This window comes from Jaculus jaculus, chromosome 1, assembly GCF_020740685.1.
Source record: "Jaculus jaculus isolate mJacJac1 chromosome 1, mJacJac1.mat.Y.cur, whole genome shotgun sequence".
NCBI classification, from domain to species: Eukaryota; Metazoa; Chordata; class Mammalia; order Rodentia; family Dipodidae; genus Jaculus; species Jaculus jaculus.
The window spans coordinates 222,919,550-222,938,434 of NC_059102.1; the positions used below are offsets into that span (position 1 = coordinate 222,919,550).

General features: G+C 46.0%; 1 protein-coding gene across 1 annotated transcript; it reads left to right on the plus strand.

Annotated features, from left to right (window-relative positions):
* Positions 1-1,512: 1,512 nt before the first annotated feature.
* On the plus strand, positions 1,513-17,507 carry Hapln4 (hyaluronan and proteoglycan link protein 4). The gene is made up of 6 exons (XM_045142492.1): positions 1,513-1,547; positions 11,635-11,782; positions 12,269-12,386; positions 12,587-12,949; positions 14,232-14,564; positions 15,103-17,507. The coding sequence occupies exons 1-6, from the start codon at positions 1,513-1,515 to the stop codon at positions 15,492-15,494; spliced, it is 1,389 nt and encodes a 462-aa protein (XP_044998427.1). The 3' UTR covers positions 15,495-17,507.
* The last annotated feature ends 1,378 nt before the right edge of the window (positions 17,508-18,885 follow it).

The window sequence follows — 18,885 nt, forward strand, 5'->3', positions numbered from 1 at the left end:
TACTGTTTTTCATTGAAAGTGTAGTTAAATTTTAGAATCTGCCTATATTTTGTTCCACTCAGCCTACTTGAATACTCTCATAGCAGGCAAACTCAACACATAGGGTCACTTTTGTAGATACTCTGAGTCTTCAGAGCCACACCTAGCACCTTAAGCTCCTATCCTGAAGTATATAACATCAAATTAATTGATATATCTAATAATACTGCAGCTAACTAGAAAAATCCAAGCACTAAATTAATCCAAGATGCAAAAATATGTAAACTATAACCCAAGAAACACCAAAAATCAAGACAATATAAATCCACCAAAAAGTATTAATGCATCAGAAATGACCTCCAGTGAGAAGGAGTTAGAAGAAATGCCTGAGAAAGATTTCCAAAGAATGATTATAAATATGCTCAAAGAAGTCAAAGGGTAAATAAAAGGAATCGAAGAAGACAGAGGACACCAATCTAATGAAATAAAGAGGTCAAGAAGTTCGAGACCAACCTGAGACTACACAGTTAATTCCAGGTCAGCCTGGGCCAGAGCAAGACCCTACCTGGAAAAAAAAAAAATTGGGGGGTTGGAGAGATGGCTTAGTGGTTAAACACGTGCCTGTGAAGCCTAAGAACTCTGGTTTGAGGCTCGGTTCCCCAGGACCCACATTAGCCAGATGCACAAGGGGGCACATGCCTCTGGAGTTTGTTTGCCAGTGGCTGGAGGCCCTGACACGCCCATTCTCTCTCTCTCTGCCACTCTCAAATAAATAAATAAAAGTGAGCAAAAAGAAAAAAAAGAAAAGAAAAAAAGGTGTGCACGACCATGCCTGGTTTAGGAACAAGTGTTTTTTCTTTTTCTTTTTCTTTTTTTGGTTTTTTGAGGTAGGGTCTCACTCTAGCCATGGCTGACCTGGAACCCACTATATAGTCTCAGGTTGGACTCGAACTCACAGCGATCCTCCAATCTCTGCCTCTCAAGTGCTGGGATTAAAGGTACATGGCACCACGCAGGAGCAAGTTCTTAAATGAGTTTTTCCTCCTGAGAGTGTGAGGGAAAGCCTGGGCTGGCTACTTCCTGGTAGAAACTGGGACTCAGGAACCGTCCCTCAGGGTGCAGAGGGCGGGTTTCAAGCCGCTATCCAATGAGGAGCCAGCGGGCTGTGTAAGCTGTCCAATCAGGAGTGCCGGCGCGAGCATGCGCCCCTGGGTATTGCTGGGCAAGTACTGTGCGAGCCCCTGGACCTCTAAGGACTTCTGTGGGCCCTCTGTCAGCACTGGGACCTGAAGTGATTCCGGAAGCTATGGACTCACTGACCTTTGAGGATGCGGCTGTTATCTTTATGCTGGAGGAGTGGGCTTTGCTGGACCTTTTTCAGAAGAATCTTTACCAAGCTGTGATGCAGGAAACCTGTAGAAATCTGTCTTTTTTTGGGAATAAAATGGAAACGCCAGGATTTGGAAGTTCAGTACAAAGGTCTAAAGAGAAGTCCAAGAATTCAAGCTGCAGAAAAACTCCTTGACCATAAAGATGGTAGTCAATATAGAGGAAGCTTCAGCAAAAATGTAGGTGATGAAGAAATGGTGAACAAGAAAAGTCAAACAATAAAGCTTTATGAACACCATATCTGTGAAGAAGAGGACATTGGTCATTCATCTTTTTTTTTTGTTTGTTTTTGTTTTTTGTTTTTTGTTTTTTGAGGTAGGGTCTCACTCTGGTCCAGGCTGACCTGGAATTAACTCTGTAGTCTCAGGGTGGCCTTGAACTCATGGCGATCCTCCTACCTCTGCCTCCCGAGTGCTGGGATTAAAGGCGTGCACCACCACGCCCGGCTTCATTCATCTTTTAACAAGCACATTACATCTGCTAAACGCAAAATTTGTGATTATGTGGAATACATAAAGAAATATTATGAATGTGAAACATGTAATAAAGCCTTTACATGTCCCCCCCCCCAAAAAAAGAAAGAGGTCAGTAGTAGACAAAAATAAGGAAAGAGAAATAATAAAGAAAAACCAGTCAGAATTACTAGCAATGAAGAACACAGTTAATGAAATAAAAAACTCTGTAAAATGTCTCACCAGCAGAATGGATGAAGGAAAGGACAGAATATCTAAACTAGAAGACCAGGTGGCAGATCTAATACAGTCCAACAAAGAGAAAGACAAACTAATAGGAAAGTATGAATGGAAATTTCAAGATATTCGGGACACTATGAAAAGATCAAACATAAGAATTCATAGCATAGAAGGAGGAGAAGAATTTCACTACAAAGGAATAGTAGGTGTTTTCAACAAAATCATAGAAGAAAAGTCCCCCCAAATTGGGAAAGTGGTGCCAGTGCAGATTCAGGAATTCTTTAGAAATCCAAACAGACAAAACCTGCAATGAACCTCTCCTTGCCATATTATAATTAAACTACCAAACATACAAACCAAAGAAAATATATTGAAAGCAGTTAGACAGAAAAATCAAGTTACCTACAAAGGCAAGACCATCAGGATTAGAGCAGATTACTTAACACAAACTTTAAAAGCCAGAAGGGCTTGGAGTGATGTATTCCAAGTTCTGAAAGATAACAACTGTCAACAAAGGTTACTTTGTCCTGCAAAGCTGTCCATTCAAATAGATGGAGAAATAAGGACATTCCACAACAAAAGCAGGCTAAAGGAATATTTGAAGACAAAACCAGCTCTAGAAAAAATACTTGAAAGAATCCTCCATGCTGAAGAGAAAGAAAAGCACACATGTAAGGAACCCAGAAAAAGCAAGCCATACTGAAATACTAGTTAATATAAGAAAGCAAAAGTAAAACAGGAAGAACTACCAAAAAATGGCCAAAATAAATACATACCCTTCAATAATATCTCTTAATATCAATGGCCTCAATGCCCCAACCAAAAGACAGGTTTGCAGACTGGGTTAAATAGCAGGATCCTTCAATTTGTTGCCTCCAAGAAACTGACCTTTCTACAAAGGTTGGACACTATTTTAGGGTGAAAGTTTGGAAAATGGGCCTAGAAAACAAGCAGCAGTTGCTATTCTAATATCTGACAAAGTAGAATTCAGTCCAACATTAGTTAGGAAAGATAAGGAAGGTCACTTTATATTGATTAAAGGCACACTCCAACAGGAGGAAATTACAATCCTAAACATATATGCACCTAACATGGGGGTTCCCAACTTCATCAAGCACTATTAGAATTAAGGTCACAGATAACACCAAACACAGTGGTAGTGGGGGACTTCAACACCCCACTCTCATCAATTGACAGGTCATCCCGGGAAAAAATAAACAGAGAAGTAACTGGATTAAATGAGGTCATAGATAAATGGACCTAAAAGATATCTACAGGACATTTCATCCAGATGCTGCAGAATATAGATTCTTTTCAGCAGCACATGGAACATTCTCTAAAATAGACCATATATTAGGACACGAAGCAAATCTTTACAAATACAGGAAAATTGAAATAATTCCTTGCATTCTATCTGACCACAATGGAATCAAACTACAAATCAATAGCAAGAAAAACTATAGTGCATACACAAAATCATGGAAACTAAACAATACACTACTAAGTGCTGAATGGGTTGATGAAGAAATCAAGAAGGAAATCAAAAAATTCATAGAGTCAAATGACAATGAGAACACAACATAACAAAACCTTTGGGACACAATGAAGGCAGTCCTAAGAGGGAAATTTACAGCTTTAAGTGCCTATATTAAGAAATTAGAAAGGTCTCAAGTAAACAACCTAATGCCTCACCTTAAAGCCTTAGAAAAAAAATCAGTTGATGGGAAGACATAATAAAGATTAGGGCAGAAATTACTGAAACAGAAACAAACAAACAAAAAATCTAAAGAATCAATGAAACAAAGAGTTGGTTCTTTGAAAGGATAAACAAGATTGATAAACCCTTAGCAAATCTGACCAAAAGAAAGAGAGAAGAGACACAAATTAATAAAATCAGAGATGAAAAAGGCAACATCACAACAGATATTAGAGAAATTCAAAAGATCATGGGGACATAGTGCAGAAACATATACTCCACTAAGTATGAAAATCTGAAAGAAATGGATGATTTCCTTGATTTATATAACCTACCTAAATTAAATCAAGATGAGATTAATCACTTAAATAGACCTATAGCAAGTATGGCGATCCAATCAGTTATCAAAAATCTCCTAACTAAAAAAAGTCAAGGCACAGATGGATTCACTGATGAATTTAGCAGACATTCAGGTAAGAACTAACACCTTTGCTTCTTAAGCTTTTCCATGAAATCGAAAAAGAAAGAATTCTACCAAACTTCTTTTACAAAGCCAGCATCACCCTGATACCAAAACCAGGCAAAGATAGAACAAAAAAAGAAAAGTACAGATGAATCTCCCTCATGAACATAGATGCAAAAATTCTCAACAAAATATTGGCAAACAGAATACAAGAATATATTAGAAAGATCATTCACCCCCAACCAAGTAGGCTTTATCCCAATGATGCAGGGATAGTTCAACACATGTAAATCGATAAATGTAATACATTATATAAATGGGCTGAAGGACAAAAATCACATGATCATCTCATTAGATGTAGAAAAAGCATTTGACAAAATCTAACATCCCTTCATGAGAAATGTCCTTCAGAGACTGGGAATAGAAGGAACATATCTCAACTTAATAAAGGCTATTTATGACAAGCCTACAGCCAACATATTATGAAATGGGTGAAAACTGGAAGCTTTTCCACTAAAATCAGGAACAAGACAAGGGTGTCCACTGTCCCCACTTTTATTTAATATAGTGCTGGAAGTCTTACCCATAGCAATAAGGCAAGAGACACACATAAAAGGGATACAAATTGGAAAGGAAGAGATCAAGTTATCATTATTTGCAGATGAAATGATTTTATACATAAAGGACCCTAAAGACTCTACCAGCACCCTGTTAGAGCTGACAAATACCTATAGCCATGTAGCAGGATACAAAATAAATACACAGAAATCAGTAACCTTCCTCTATGCTAACATCAAACACACAGAGGATCAAATCAGAGAATCACTCCCATTCATAATTGCATCAAAAGAAAGAAAGAAAGAGAGAGAGAGAGAACGAACGGACCTTGGAATAAATCTGACCTACCTCTACAATGAAAACTTTAAAACTCTCAAGCGAGAAATTGCAGAATACAGTAGGAAATGGAAAAACATCCCTTGTTCCTGGATCAGAAGAACCAATATTATGAAAATGGCAATCTTACCAAAAGCAATCTACACATTTAATGCAATCCCCATTAAAATTTCAATGGCATCTTCACAGAAATAGAAAAAACAATCCAAAATTTCATTTGGAATCATAAAAAGTCTCGAATATCTAAAACAAAACTGAGCAACAAAAATATGGCTGGTCGTATCACCATGCCTGATTTTTTACCTATACTACATAGCCATAGTAATAAAAACATCATGATACTGGCACAAAAGCAGACATGTCAATCAATAGAACAGAATAGAGGACCCAGAGGTAAGTCCAGGTAGCTATAGCCACCTGATATTCGATAAAAATGCCAAAAGATACTCACTGGAGAAAAGACAGTCTCTTTAGCAAGTGGTGCGGGAAAACTGGAGATGTATCTGGAGAAGAATGAAAATAGATGCTTCTTTCTCTCCATGCACAAGAATTAAATCTAAATGGCTATCGACCTTAACATCAGACATGGAACTCTGAAACTGCTAGAGGAAAAAGTATGGGAAACCCTTCAACACATTCGTCTTGGCAAAGACTTTCTGAATATAACCCCAAGTGCTCGGGCAATAAAAACACAGATTAACCACTGGGACCTCATGAAGTTACAAAGATTTTGTACTGCAAAGGACACTGTGAATAAAGCAAAGAGGCAACCTACAGAATGGGAGAAAAAAATCTCTGCCAGCTACACATCTGATAGAGGATTAATATCTAGGATATACAAAGAACTCAAAAAATTCAATAAGAAATCAAACAAGCCAATTAAAAAATGGGCTATGGAGCCGGGCGTGGTGGCGCACGCCTTTAATCCCAGCACTTGGGAGGCAGAGGTAGGAGGATCGCCGTGAGTTCAAGGCCACCCTGAGACTACAGAGTTAATTCCAGGTCAGCCTGGACCAGAGTGAGACCCTACCTCAAAAAAGCAAAAAAAAAAAAAAAAAAAAAAAAAGGCTATGGGAGAAACGTCCCCTGTTCCTGGATTGGAAGAATCAATATTGTGAAAATGGCAATCTTACCTAAAGCAATCTACACATTTAATGCAATCCCCATCAAAATTCCAAAAGCATTCTTCATGGAAATAGAAAAAAACAATCCAAAAATTCATTTGGAATCACAGAAAAACCTCGAATATCTATAATAATACTGAGCAACAAAAATAAGGCTGGTGGTATCACCATACCTGATTTTAACCTATACTCCAGAGCCATAGTAACAAAAACAGCGTGGTACTGAAACAAAAACAGACATGTAGATCAGTGGAACAGAATAGAAGACCTAGATGTAAGCCCAAGTAGCTATAGTCACCTGATATTCGATAAAAATGCCAAAAATACTCATTGGAGAAAAGACAGCCTCTTCAGCAAATGGTGTTGGGAAAACTGGATATGTATCTGCAGAAGGATGAAAATAGATTCTTCTCTCTCTCCATGTACAAGAATTAAGTCCAAATGGATTAAAGACCTTAACATCAGACCTGAAACTCTGAAACTGCTAGAGGAAAAAGTAGGGGAAACCCTTCAACATATTGGTCTTGGCAAAGACTTTCTGAATACAACCCCAATTGCTCAGGCAATAAAACCACAGATTAATCACTGGGACCTCATGAAATTACAAAGATTTTGCACTGCAAAGGACACAGTGAAAAAAGCAAAGAGGCAACCTACAGAATGGGAAAAAATCTTCGCCAGCTATATATCTGATAGAGGATTAATATCTAGGATATACAAAGAACTCAAAAAGTTAAATAAGAAGGAATCAAGCCAATCAAAAAATGGGCTATGGAGCTAAATAGAGCATTCTAGAAGGAATAAATACAAATGGCATATAAGCATCTAAAAAAATGTTCTACGTCACTAGTCATCAGGGAAATGCAGATTAAAACTACATTGAGATTCCATCTCACTCCTGTCAGATTGGCCACCATCATGAAAACAAATGATCATAAATGTTGGCGGGGATGTGGAAAAAGAGGAACCCTTCTACACTGCTGGTGGGAATGCAATCTGGTCCAGCCATTGTGGAAATCAGTGTGGAGGTTCCTAAAACAGCTAAAGATTGATCTACCATATGACCCAGCTATAGCACTCCTAGGCATATATCCAAAGGAATCATCTCATTTCCTTAGAAGTACGTGCTCAACCATGTTTATTGCTGCTCAATTTATAATAGCTGGGAAATGGAACCAGCCTAGATGTCCCTCAACTGATGAGTGGATAATGAAGATGTGACACATTTATACAATGGAGTTCTACTCAGAGGTAAAGAAAACTGAAGTTATGAAATTTGCAGAAAAATGGATGGATCTGGAAAAGGATTATACTAAGTGAGGTAACCCAGGCCCAGAAAGCCAAGGGCCACATGTTCTCTCTCATATGTGGATCCTAGCTACAGATGATTGGACTTTTGTGTGAGTAGGAAGAAAACTGAATAGCAAAGGCCAGTAAGTTAGAAAGAGATATAAAGGGAAGAGAAAGGAAGAGAGGTGGGTACTTAATGGGATGGTATTGTATATATGTAAGTAGAATAATAGATTAATGGGGGTAAAAAGGCCCAAGTGAGGTCAGGGGAAGAGATTGGGTAAAGGAAAGGTGAAAGGAGGGTAATAAAAATCTAAGAGGATATAAATAAATCATATGGAAATCTACATTTTTGGACAATAGAACACTCAGGAGCCGTAGATTGTTGTTAGAAATTTTTCAGTGCCAGAGATGGGATAACATCTAGTGAATTGTTGGCCAGGGAGGTAGGTCCCTGATGCCACCAAAATATTATAGGCCATTGCCGAGGCCCTTGGTTTCCAACCAGGAATGGATGGTAAGACCCTATTGCTGAAGACTCCACATACTTGGGCTGCAACGCCACTGAGAAATCCTGCTGGAACTGAGCTGATAACCTCCTCTATGTAGACCAGCTGACAGAAAGCTGGAAAAAGCCATTCTGCATACAGTTCAATATAAGAAAGAGTAAACACCAGTGAAGATGCTCAACAGTGGACACTGCATTCCTTATATTTGGCCAGCCAGGCCAAATGAGCCAACGGGTGCAATAGTGGCTCATCTGTCATTGTGGAAACCAACTGCCCTTGAATTGGACTGGAGGTCTGCTCCATGGTAGGGAATATATCCCTGATACTGAAAACTAAAAACAGGGGTAATCATGAGCCTTCACAGTGTAATGTCTGCTTCTCTGTGGCTAAATGTATATACTATGCTTATCAAACTGCCCAGTAAGCACTTCTCTTAATGTTCATACCCTTATATTAATACTACTCTCACTTTTGGTAGATAATCTTCTCTTTTCAGATGGCAGTGACCTTTGGATGACTCAGTAGACATCATGGTGCTGGAAAGAAGTGTCCAGAATGCTCAGTACTGCAATATCTCTATCACACCTTCCAAGCCTCAGGCTCTATTGTGAAAGAGGTGGTGGAAAGATTGTAAGAGCCAAAGGAAGGTTAGGGCTTCTTACAATGTACTCCCTCCAGACACAAAATGGCCTGTATATCTATGACCTCACACCACCTACACAAGACCATAGTAAGTGGAGAAAAGATGATGACATCAAAATAAAAGAGAGACTGATTGAGATGGGGAGGGGATATGATGGAGAGTGGACTTTCAAAGGGGAAAGTGGGGGGATGGAGGGTATTACCAAGGAATATGTTTAATAATCATGGAAGTTGTTAATAAAAAGAAAAGAAAAGATTTGACAGGGATACAGTATAACAAAGGGGAATGAAGAGCCAACCTGATTCCATTTTAATAGCAAGAGCCATTTTGATAAAATGAATAGGTTAAGTTTCTGTTTCCCTAAGTTTCTATGTCTGAATTGGGGCCACAAACTGTTCCCTGTTTACTGTTCCCATGATTGTATATTCATAATTTTCCAGGAAGTAGTTTAACTGCAATGGCTGGTCTGCTTCTGTCACCATGCTTGCTTGCCTCTGAAAACCCCCCACCCTGTGCTTTTTGTGGTTCTACCCTGTAAAGGAGCCTGAGGGCTGGAGAGATGGCTTAGTGGTTAAGCGCTTGCCTGTAAGGCCTAAGGACCCTGGTTCGAGGCTCAATTCCCCAGAACTCACGTTAGCCAGATGCACAAGGGGGCATATGCATCTGGAGTTCGTTTGCAGTGGCTGGAGGCTCTGGATGCTGGAGTGCCCATTCTCATTCATTCTCCCCCCCCCCCCCCCCGCCTCTTTCTCTCTCTGTCACTCTCAAATAAATAAATAGAAATAAAAAATAAAAACAAGGGCTGATGAGATGCCTTAATGGCTAAGCACTTGCCTGTGACGCCTGAAGACCCCAGTTCGAGGCTCAACTCCCCATGACCCACAATAGCCAGATGCACAAGGTGGCGCACACATCTGGAGTTCGTTTGCAGTGGCTGGAGGCCCTGGCACACCCATTCTCTCTTTCTCTGTCTCCCTCTTTCTCTCTCTGTCTGTTGGTCTTAAAATAATAAATAAAAATAACTTAAATTTTTTTAAAAAAAAAAAAAAAAGGAGCCTGAGAAACTGAGTTGGGACTGCTCTCTTTGGAGGCAGCCACTGGGTCAGCTCTATTGTACACAATTAAAAGCTTGTTTCAGGGCTGGAGAGATGGCTTAGCTGTTAAGGCACTTGCCTACAAAGCCAAAGGACCTAAATTTGCTTCCCCAGCACCCACGTAAGACAGATGCACAGGGGGGCTCATACATCTAGAGTTCGTTTGTAGCAGCTAGAGACCCTGGTACACCTATTCTCTCTCTTTCACAAATACATTTTATTTTTTAAAAAAGGAGCTTTCTTCAATTTTGCTATAATCTGTGGCCGGTGGTCTTCATTCTCATAAATTCTGAGTTAACACCGTTATCCAAAAAAGTAGGCTTTCATATGTCTTATTCAGAATATCTTCAGTTTTGATTGACCGTCCCCCCAGCCTTCTTTAACTTAATCTCTTCCCCTGGTCTCCCTTAGGCCATTCCACTCCCTGTAATCTGTTCTTCTACTTACATATATACAATGTCATCCCCTTAAGCCCTTTCCTCTCCTCCATCCCTTAGAACCTTTTACTAGCTTACTGACCTCTGCTACCAGTTTTTCGTTCCAGCTCACACACAAGTCTAAACATTTGTAGCTAGGATCCACATTTAAGAGAGACCATGCAAGTTTGGCTTTCTTGGCCTGGGTTACCTCACTTAGTATAATCCTTTCCAGATCCATCCATTTCCCTACGAATTTCATGATTTCTTTTATTTATTTATCTTTAGTGTTTCATGGTAGGGTCTCACTCTAGCCCTGGCTGACCCAGAATTCACTATGTAGTCTCAGGGTGGCATCGAACTCATGTGATCCACCTACCTCTGCCTCCCAAATGCTGGGATAAAAGGTGTGCACCACCACGCCCAGCATATAATTTCATTTTTCTTTACCATTGAATAGTACTCCATTGTGTAAATGTACCACATGTTTTTTATTCATTCATCTGTTGAGGAACAGCTAGGGTGGTTCCATTTCCTAGCTATTGTGAGTAGAGCAGCAATAAACATGGTTGAGCAAGTATCTCTAAGGTAGTGAGATGAGTCCTGAGGATATATGCCTAGGAGTGCTATAGCTGGGTCATATAATAAATCTATTTTTAGCTGTCTCAGGAACCTCCACACTGATTTCCACAATGGCTGTACCAGACTATATTCCCACCAACAGTGTGGAAGGGTTCCCCTTTTACCACATCCTCACCAATGTTTATTGTCATTTGTTTTCTTGATAATAGACATTCTGACAGGAATGAGATGGACTCTCAAAGTAGTTTTAATTTGCATTTCCCTGATCTTATTATTTTTAATTGCCATAGGGTCTAGCTATGTATACCAGGCTAGCCTCAAACTTACTATCTTCTGCCTCAGCCTCTGTTACCATCCACATGTGGCTTTCCCCATCCTTTTTTTGTTTTGTTTTGTTTTGTTTTGTTTTTTTGAGGTGGGATCTTACTCTAGCTCAGGCTTACCTAGAATTCACTATGTACTGTGTAGTCTCAGGGTGGCCTTGAACTCACAGTGATCCTCCTACCTCTGCCACCCAAGTGCTGGGATTAAAGGCATGGGCCACCACGCCTGGCCCCATCCTTTTTTTTTTTTTTTTTCAGACAAAGTTTCATATAGCCCAGGCCTCGAACTCGCTATACATATGAACTTGCTAAGTAGTTGAGAATGACCTTGAACTCCTGATCCTCCTACCTCTGCCACCCGAGGGGTAGACCCCCCTCACTGGAAATGAGTGACATTCCATTTCAAAGATTGTTAAACTAAGGCTCAGGAGGTTCCTCCGCTGGCCAAGGCTCCTTCCTCAGCCCTGTCAGTGCCACCTTGCCTCTGAGCAGACCGCGCGTTCCCTTTAACTCCCGGCTCCCGCCCTCCTCCCCTTGCAGGCAGACTCCAGGATTGCGTCGCCAGGGGACAAATCGGCCACCCAGTGAGCGCATGCGCAGTCGGGACATGCAGGGGCTGCTCCGCCGGGGCAGCGGGCAGGATGGTGAGTGCAGGCGGGAGCCGGGTCTGGGTTCCACGCGCCTGGAAGTTTGTTTCTGCCCTTCTGTCCTCTTTATCCACCTCTGCCTCACTTTCAGGCACTTTTCTCGGCTCAGCTCCCCCACCTCTTTTTTTTTATTATTATTTTGGTGTGGTGGGGTCCTCTCCTGTTTCGTCCTTCTCCCCATCACTTTCGTCTGTCTGTGTACCTCCGTCTCTCCATCCCTGTCTCTCGTCCTGTCTCAGCATCTCCATCTCTGTTTGGCTGTAACTGTGTCTGTGTCTGCATCTCTGCGTCTCTCTCTTCCATCTCTCCCAGCCTGGTTCCCTGTCCCCAGCCTCAGCTGGCGCTCGAGCTGCGGGTTTGCTGCAGTCTCCTGGCGCGGGTAATCTTGACGCCGCCAGCCGCTCCTCCCCCTCCCGCGCGGGCCGCGGAGCGTGGTTGGGGTGGCAGGGCGTCCCGGGCCCGTAGGCCTGGGGACCCGTGGCGACCGGGGCGGGGCGGCGGGGTGAACCGAGATCTCTTGCCCGCAGGCGTGCGTGCGGGTGGCTCTCGGTCCCCGCGCACTCTGGGCCGCCGCGTGGGGGCTCCTGCTGCTCGGCGCGCCGGCGGGGGCACAGCGCGGCCGCAAGAAGGTCGTACACGTGCTCGGTGAGTGCGGCACGGACAGGTCTGGTCCCCCAGGAGTGGCGGGCGCGTATGACAGGGCGGGGCGATGCGGATGGCCACGGTCCTTTCCCCCAATCCCGTTTGACTCCCTTGACCCTCCAGATCCCGCCAAATCCTCGTCCCACACCCCCCTCCCCAGGGTCCTTTCCACACCCCTCCAACGCCGACTCGCTCATCCGCAGAGGGCGAGTCGGGCTCCGTGGTGGTGCAGACGGCGCCGGGACAGGTGGTCAGCCACCGCGGAGGCACCATCGTCTTGCCCTGCCGCTACCACTACGAGGCGGCCGCTCACGATCACGACGGCGTCCGTCTTAAGTGGACAAAGGTTGTGGACCCGTTGGCCTTCGCCGATGTCTTCGTGGCCCTGGGTTCCCAGCATAGAGCCTTCGGTAGCTACCGCGGGCGGGCTGAGCTGCAGAACGACGGACCTGGAGATGCCTCCTTGGTCCTCCGAAATGTCACCCTGCAGGACTACGGCCGCTATGAATGTGAAGTCACCAATGAGCTGGAAGATGACGCTGGCATGGTTAAGCTGGACCTGGAAGGTGAGCGACATGTGGGCAGAGGAGGGAAGAGGGGACAGCCAGGGACAAACCAAATCGTGTTGGCTTGGAGAAATGTGTAGATGTTGTGGGGTAGCGTAATGGTTCGTTTGTTGTTTTGCGATAGAGTCTTTTGTAACCTAGACTGTCCTTGAACTCCTGATCCTCTTGTCTCGACTTCCCAAGTGCTGGGATGATAGGCGTGCATCACCATACCCAGCTCCATGGGTGCGCTTCCCCTTACGGACCTCGAAGGAACCCCAATCGTGACTACAGGCTTACCAGGCTTAAACCACTGATTCCTCGAAGCAGCAACTACTGTCCGGGAGATGTGTCTTATTGCGCTTGCTTGAGCCATGTGCCTATATCTATGAGCCAATCACTGTGGTTAGGTTCTGATTGGCTGGCCATACCACTGATAGGCGGGGCTCCTGTCTAAAGCGGTCCCAGATCCTTGGTTTGCCTTCCTCGGACCACCTTGAGAAGATTGCAGAGATCTTAGAGCTTGCTGGCTGAACTTTCCAAGAATTCAAACAGTAACACCAACAACTCTTCTTTATTAGACGTTATGTGAGAGCCAGCCACTTAGCTGAAGAGCTCTCTGGATCCTCACATTTAATTTCCCCAAATCCCCAAGGGAGACATCTCTTAACTCTCAGATGAGCACTGACTAGGGGAAGTTAGCGAACCAGGATCCACACTCCTGTCAGGTTCTGGGACTTCGCTTTGGCCCTTGTCTGCCTCCTTTCTGGGTCCGCTGAGAGCATCCACCTCAGCCCAGCCCTGACTTAACATGAAAACGCTGTGAGTTCAGTAACAGATAAGCTCAGAGTCAAGAACTGAAATAAAAGGAAAACACTAGGTGCCGTCTTGAACAACACTGGCAGAGGGGCTAGCTTTCCTGGAGCTCCCAATCTAGGGGAGTCCTGCTCCAGACACAGGCATTCCCAGTTCTGTGGTTCCTGCGAGAAGGACTCGGGGTATGGAGGACTGAATAGAGGGTTAGAAGGTGGGTTTTGAAGGATGATGACTAGAAGCTTGACAGGTGGAAAAGGGTAGAAAGAACATGAGCAAAAGTCTTCAGCGGTGGAAAGAGGGTGATCTGATTGAACATGTTAATGGAGGGACAGATCCCAAGCTTAAGGCAAAAGAAGCGGCTCACTCACTAGTGTGGGAGCCGAGGAGAGGCGTGGCCAGGTCCAAGGGCCAACGAGTGGTATATGATGGGAGGTCAGGTGGATGGAGACTGGGAAACCCTGACTTACTCCCATTCACTTCCGGCCAGGTGTGGTCTTCCCATATCACCCCCGTGGAGGCCGTTACAAGCTGACCTTCTTGGAGGCACAGCGTGCATGCGCAGAGCAGGACGGTATTCTGGCTTCGGCGGAGCAGCTGCATGCGGCCTGGCGCGATGGCCTGGACTGGTGTAACGCGGGCTGGCTGCGCGACGGCTCGGTACAGTACCCGGTGAGCCAGGCTCGGGAGCCCTGTGGCGGCCTGGGCGGGGCCGGGAACACCGGGGCCGGCGGCGGCACCAACGGGGGAGTGCGCAACTATGGATATCGCCATAATGCTGAGGAACGCTACGACGCCTTCTGCTTCACATCCAACCTCCCGGGTGCGTATTCCCTTTGCTGGAGGGGGACTGTCCCAGACGCGTAGGTCCCGCCCCTTGAATGGAGACCCCACCCCTAAATGCTTAGAGCTCGCACTGGAGACCTAACCTGTTGCTAATATTCCGTCCTCAAACACATAGGCCCCGCCCCTGAAGAATGTTCATTACCCCACCCCACCCCTAAGCACACAAGCCGGGCTTCCTGGAGTGCTGTCCACCTGGAAGCTTAGGTCTTGCCCCTTGGAAGGAAGGTGACCCCCCAAGCGTGTTCGCAGGGCTTCATTTTTGCCTCTGCCGGCCCGCAAGCGCGTTGGTCCCACGTGGCAGGAGACTCCGCCCCAAGAGAGCTTAGGCCCGCCCTCTCCTAGCCGGAGGCCGCTGGGTCCTGGAAAGCGGCGCGCTGGAGTGGGCACCAGGGGCCAGACCCCAACACTGTCCCGTAGGAAGCTGATGGACTGGGCTGCCGGAGTGCGCGCTCCCGAGCCTCGAGTCTCAATTCCGGGAACGGAGCTAACAGCCCGGTCCCCCATGCACCCCGCAGGGCGCGTGTTCTTCCTGAAGCCTCTGCGGCCAGTGTCCTTCGCGGGAGCGGCGCGCGCATGCGCGGCGCGCGGCGCAGCTGTGGCGAAGGTGGGGCAGCTGTTCGCAGCGTGGAAGCTGCAGCTGCTGGACCGCTGCACGGCGGGCTGGCTGGCCGACGGCAGCGCGCGCTACCCCATCGTGAACCCGCGCGCGCGCTGCGGAGGTTCTCGGCCCGGTGTGCGCAGCCTCGGCTTCCCCGACGCCTCCAGGCGCCTCTTCGGAGTCTACTGCTACCGCGCGCCCGGCGCACCCGACCCTGCTCCTGGGGGCTGGGGCTGGGGCTGGGCCGGCGGCGGAGGCTGGGCTGGAGGCGCACGCGACCCTGCTGCCTGGACCCCGCTGCATGTTTAGCACCCAGGAGGATCCACGGCTAGGGGTGTCCTGTGGCCGCCTGAAGACGGACCATGGCCCTTCCCCAGGCTCTCCAGAAGCGGGACACGCCCCTGCGGTGCGTTGCTGTCCAACCTGACCTCTTTAGGTCCTAGGATGGAGACTGACCACTCACCGTGAGGTCCCTGGAATTTGGCCACATTCCTTATGTATGATCTCTTAGAACTGACAACGCCCCTGGAGTCCTCTGAGACTGGCCAAGCCACCTCTTTGGACAGTGTCTCCCTGACTTTGTCCAGAAGAGCCACACCCCCTGGAGGATCCCAGCAGGCCACACAGCAGGTCCAATCATTTCCTGAAGACAGTCTACCCTGTGGCCTCCTGGAAATATGGGTCACTCCATGCAGTCACCTGGAGGCTGGACCCCCGGGATTATCTTGGAAACTGACCACATACCCTCCACATTTCCCTGGAAAACCAGTCCTTTCTAGTAACCTTCACACTGAATTCCTTTCCCCATATCACCTCAGGGTTGCCCGGTGACAACGGCCCTGTGCACACAGGGAGAAGTGAACTCAGCTTTTTTTGTTTCCCCTTAGTGACCTGAGACGGGGTATTACCATTCTTCCCAAGTCCTTTAAAGTTTCTAGGTTAACAGGACATGTCCCCAGGTATCTTTCAGGAAAGCCCTACCCTTCCAGTTTCATTACAGAACATGTCCTAGCAGACTTGCAGGAGTGGCAGCAATGACCCTCCCTCAGGGTGTTTCTCTGGACAGAGAGCAAACCTGCCCCACTGTCCCTTCTCCGGGCCTCTGGTTGTGCTGTCACCAAAGAGATCGGTTCCTTTGGACCCCAGGGACTCATGAGAACATTGTCACTTTGTTATAGAGACCACCTGCTCGGCTTCTCAGTGTCACCAGGGCCTGGAATCCAGCTTCTATCTGTTCCTTAAAAATCGCACACTCCTTCCCTCATCAGTCCCACCATTGGTGATGGTGCCACAAATTATAACCATGGATACCCATGCTTTCCATCTCATCAGCCTTTAACCCAGACACCTAAAACCCCACTGCTGGCTGTCCCCACCCTAACCCACCACGATGGAGATAGCGAGACAGCTCTTAACCCTGAGTGGACTCAGGGCCGCCCAATCATTTGATTCTTCCACTGTCATCATGGTAATAAGCTGCCCCTTTCCCAAGGCGCATTTTGCCATCTCCTTGCAACTGCCCAAGCTCCACCCCCAGCTGATTTGAGCCCCATCACTGTTGCCATGGAGACTCAAACTCGCTTAAGGTAACAGAACACCTGTCCCCCTAGGTTTTCCCTCCATAACAAGGTCTCAACCCAAGCTGTTGCCATAGAGATTGACAATGTATTCTCCATGACAACCCACCTCCCTACTCTCAGGAACTTATTCCCATGGGCTAGATGCCCCTGGGTGCTTCCCAATGGGACTGCCAAGGGGCTACCTCTTAGCCAGATGAGCCTAGCTCCAGACTGGACTGGGTTTCCAGAGCTGCTGTGGGCACATTTGCACGCAAACTATGTGCCACACAGCAGCTGTGCATGAGACACCCTTGCAAACCACTCTTCCACTGCTTTTATTACCATCTTGCAGACAAGGAAACAGCTATAGCAATCCCTGCCCTTTGAGTTACTCAAACCCTGAGCTCTCCTCTTCCCCTTTCCTTCCTTCAAAGGTTAGGTATTCCCGAAACAGCACAATCCAAAAGGTTCTGAGGGCAATGTGTAGGTCAGGACCTAGCCAGACTTTCAAGGGTTGAGAGACAGTCCACAGACAAAGCCCTCAGCCCTCAGCCCTGAGGTCCTGCCTGGTAGGCTCCTGTCATTCATCTTTGCAAAACCCATCTCTGAGTTTAGGAACCAGGGCAACTTGGGCTTGATCTGTGTGACCAAGTGACAAAATGTGTCCAGGCTGTTTCCTTCTCTACCAGGGTTGTCTTGAGCCCCCACGGCTGCAAATCTTACTGCAAGGGTTCAATAAACCTTCCTTTTGTGAATGAGAAAATGAGTTAAGGTGTCTGTTATTCCTTCATCAGTGTATAACCTGGACAAGTTTCTCAGGTTGTGATGGAAGTGGTTCCCCTCCTCCTGCTGGCCCCTCCCCCGCATGCACACAAAGCCAAAAGAGCAAAAGTGACAATCCTGATCTGGTTGTAGAATGGGAGTGGTCAGCTAGCTGCCCACCCTAAAATGCATCGAGAAACATACTGTTCATCAGAAGCTGCTTGGGTAGATGGCATGCTCTCCAGCTTGGCCTCAGCTTCTGCTTCCAGCTGAATAAAAGGGATATGGTAGTTTGGTTGTGAATGTATGTCCCCCATAGCTTGAGGTTTTTAAAAAATATTTTTATTTCTTTATTTGCAAGTATAAAGAGAAAAAGAAACAGAGAGAATGGGTGTGTCAGGGCCTCCAGTTACTGTACATGGACTCCAGGTGCATGCACCATTTTGCACATCTAGATTTATGTAGGTACTAAGGAATTGAGCCCAAGTCCTTCAGCTCTGCAGGTAAGTGCCTTCAACACTAAGCAATCTTTCCAGCTCCTTGAAGCATTTGTTTTTCAAGGTAGGGTTTCACTGTAGCTCAGGCTGATATGGAATTCACTATGTAGTCTCAGGGTGGCCTTGAACTCATGGCGAACCTCCTACCTCTCTTTCCTCTCTCTCCACCATGCCCAGCTCTTGAAATATTTTTTATTAAGCTTGTAACTGATGTCTCTAGCAGGCAAGCCATGCTGGAGGTGGTGTCACTGGGGGCACATTTTTTAGTCCAGCCCTAAAGTGTGTTCAGAACAGTTCAAGCTCTCGCTGTTTATGTTTGCTGTTAGGTACTGTCTCTTTGCTATGCATCTATGGAAGTGGGTCAGTTTCTTCCACCATTGGTGGTTTTCCCCCTGAATTATATAAACCTGATATAAACCTTTTCCTCCCATAAGCTGCTTCTGGTCAACAGGTGAGAAGCAAGAAAGGAGAAAGGGAGGAAGAAAGGAAGGGAGAGTTGAAGAAAGGAAGCTATCCGTTCTGCCTCATAAGTTATTCCCTGCAGTCATCTTTTCCATTTTGGGAGAAGGTGTCCAGGAAACTATGTAAATTTCCCTCTTTTCATTGGGTAAGAGTCAACAGGGCTGTCTGTCCCCACTTCTGGCCCAGCCAAGGATTGCTGTGGCCCATTTCCCTGGGTAATTCTGATTGGGCCAGGTGTGGACAACTATTGGAGAAGCTCAAACCCTGGACCAATGGGACACAAGAAGTTTCGGGTTCTGCAGGTTTTATCATGTTGGATTGGTAAATGCAGTTGTTGCTGAGGGGATGTAACTCAGGGCAGAACATGCAGGAAGCCATAGACCCAACCCAACACACAGGAGTGGAGGGACGGAGAGATAA

Coding starts and splice junctions, on each gene's coding strand:
- Hapln4 (XM_045142492.1), top strand. CDS start 1,513: ATGGTAGTCAATATAGAGGAAGCTTCAGCAAAAAT. Junction 12,387..12,586: donor GAAGGTCGTACACGTGCTCG/GTGAGTGCGGCA, acceptor GCTCATCCGCAG/AGGGCGAGTCGGGCTCCGTG. Junction 12,950..14,231: donor GGTTAAGCTGGACCTGGAAG/GTGAGCGACATG, acceptor ACTTCCGGCCAG/GTGTGGTCTTCCCATATCAC.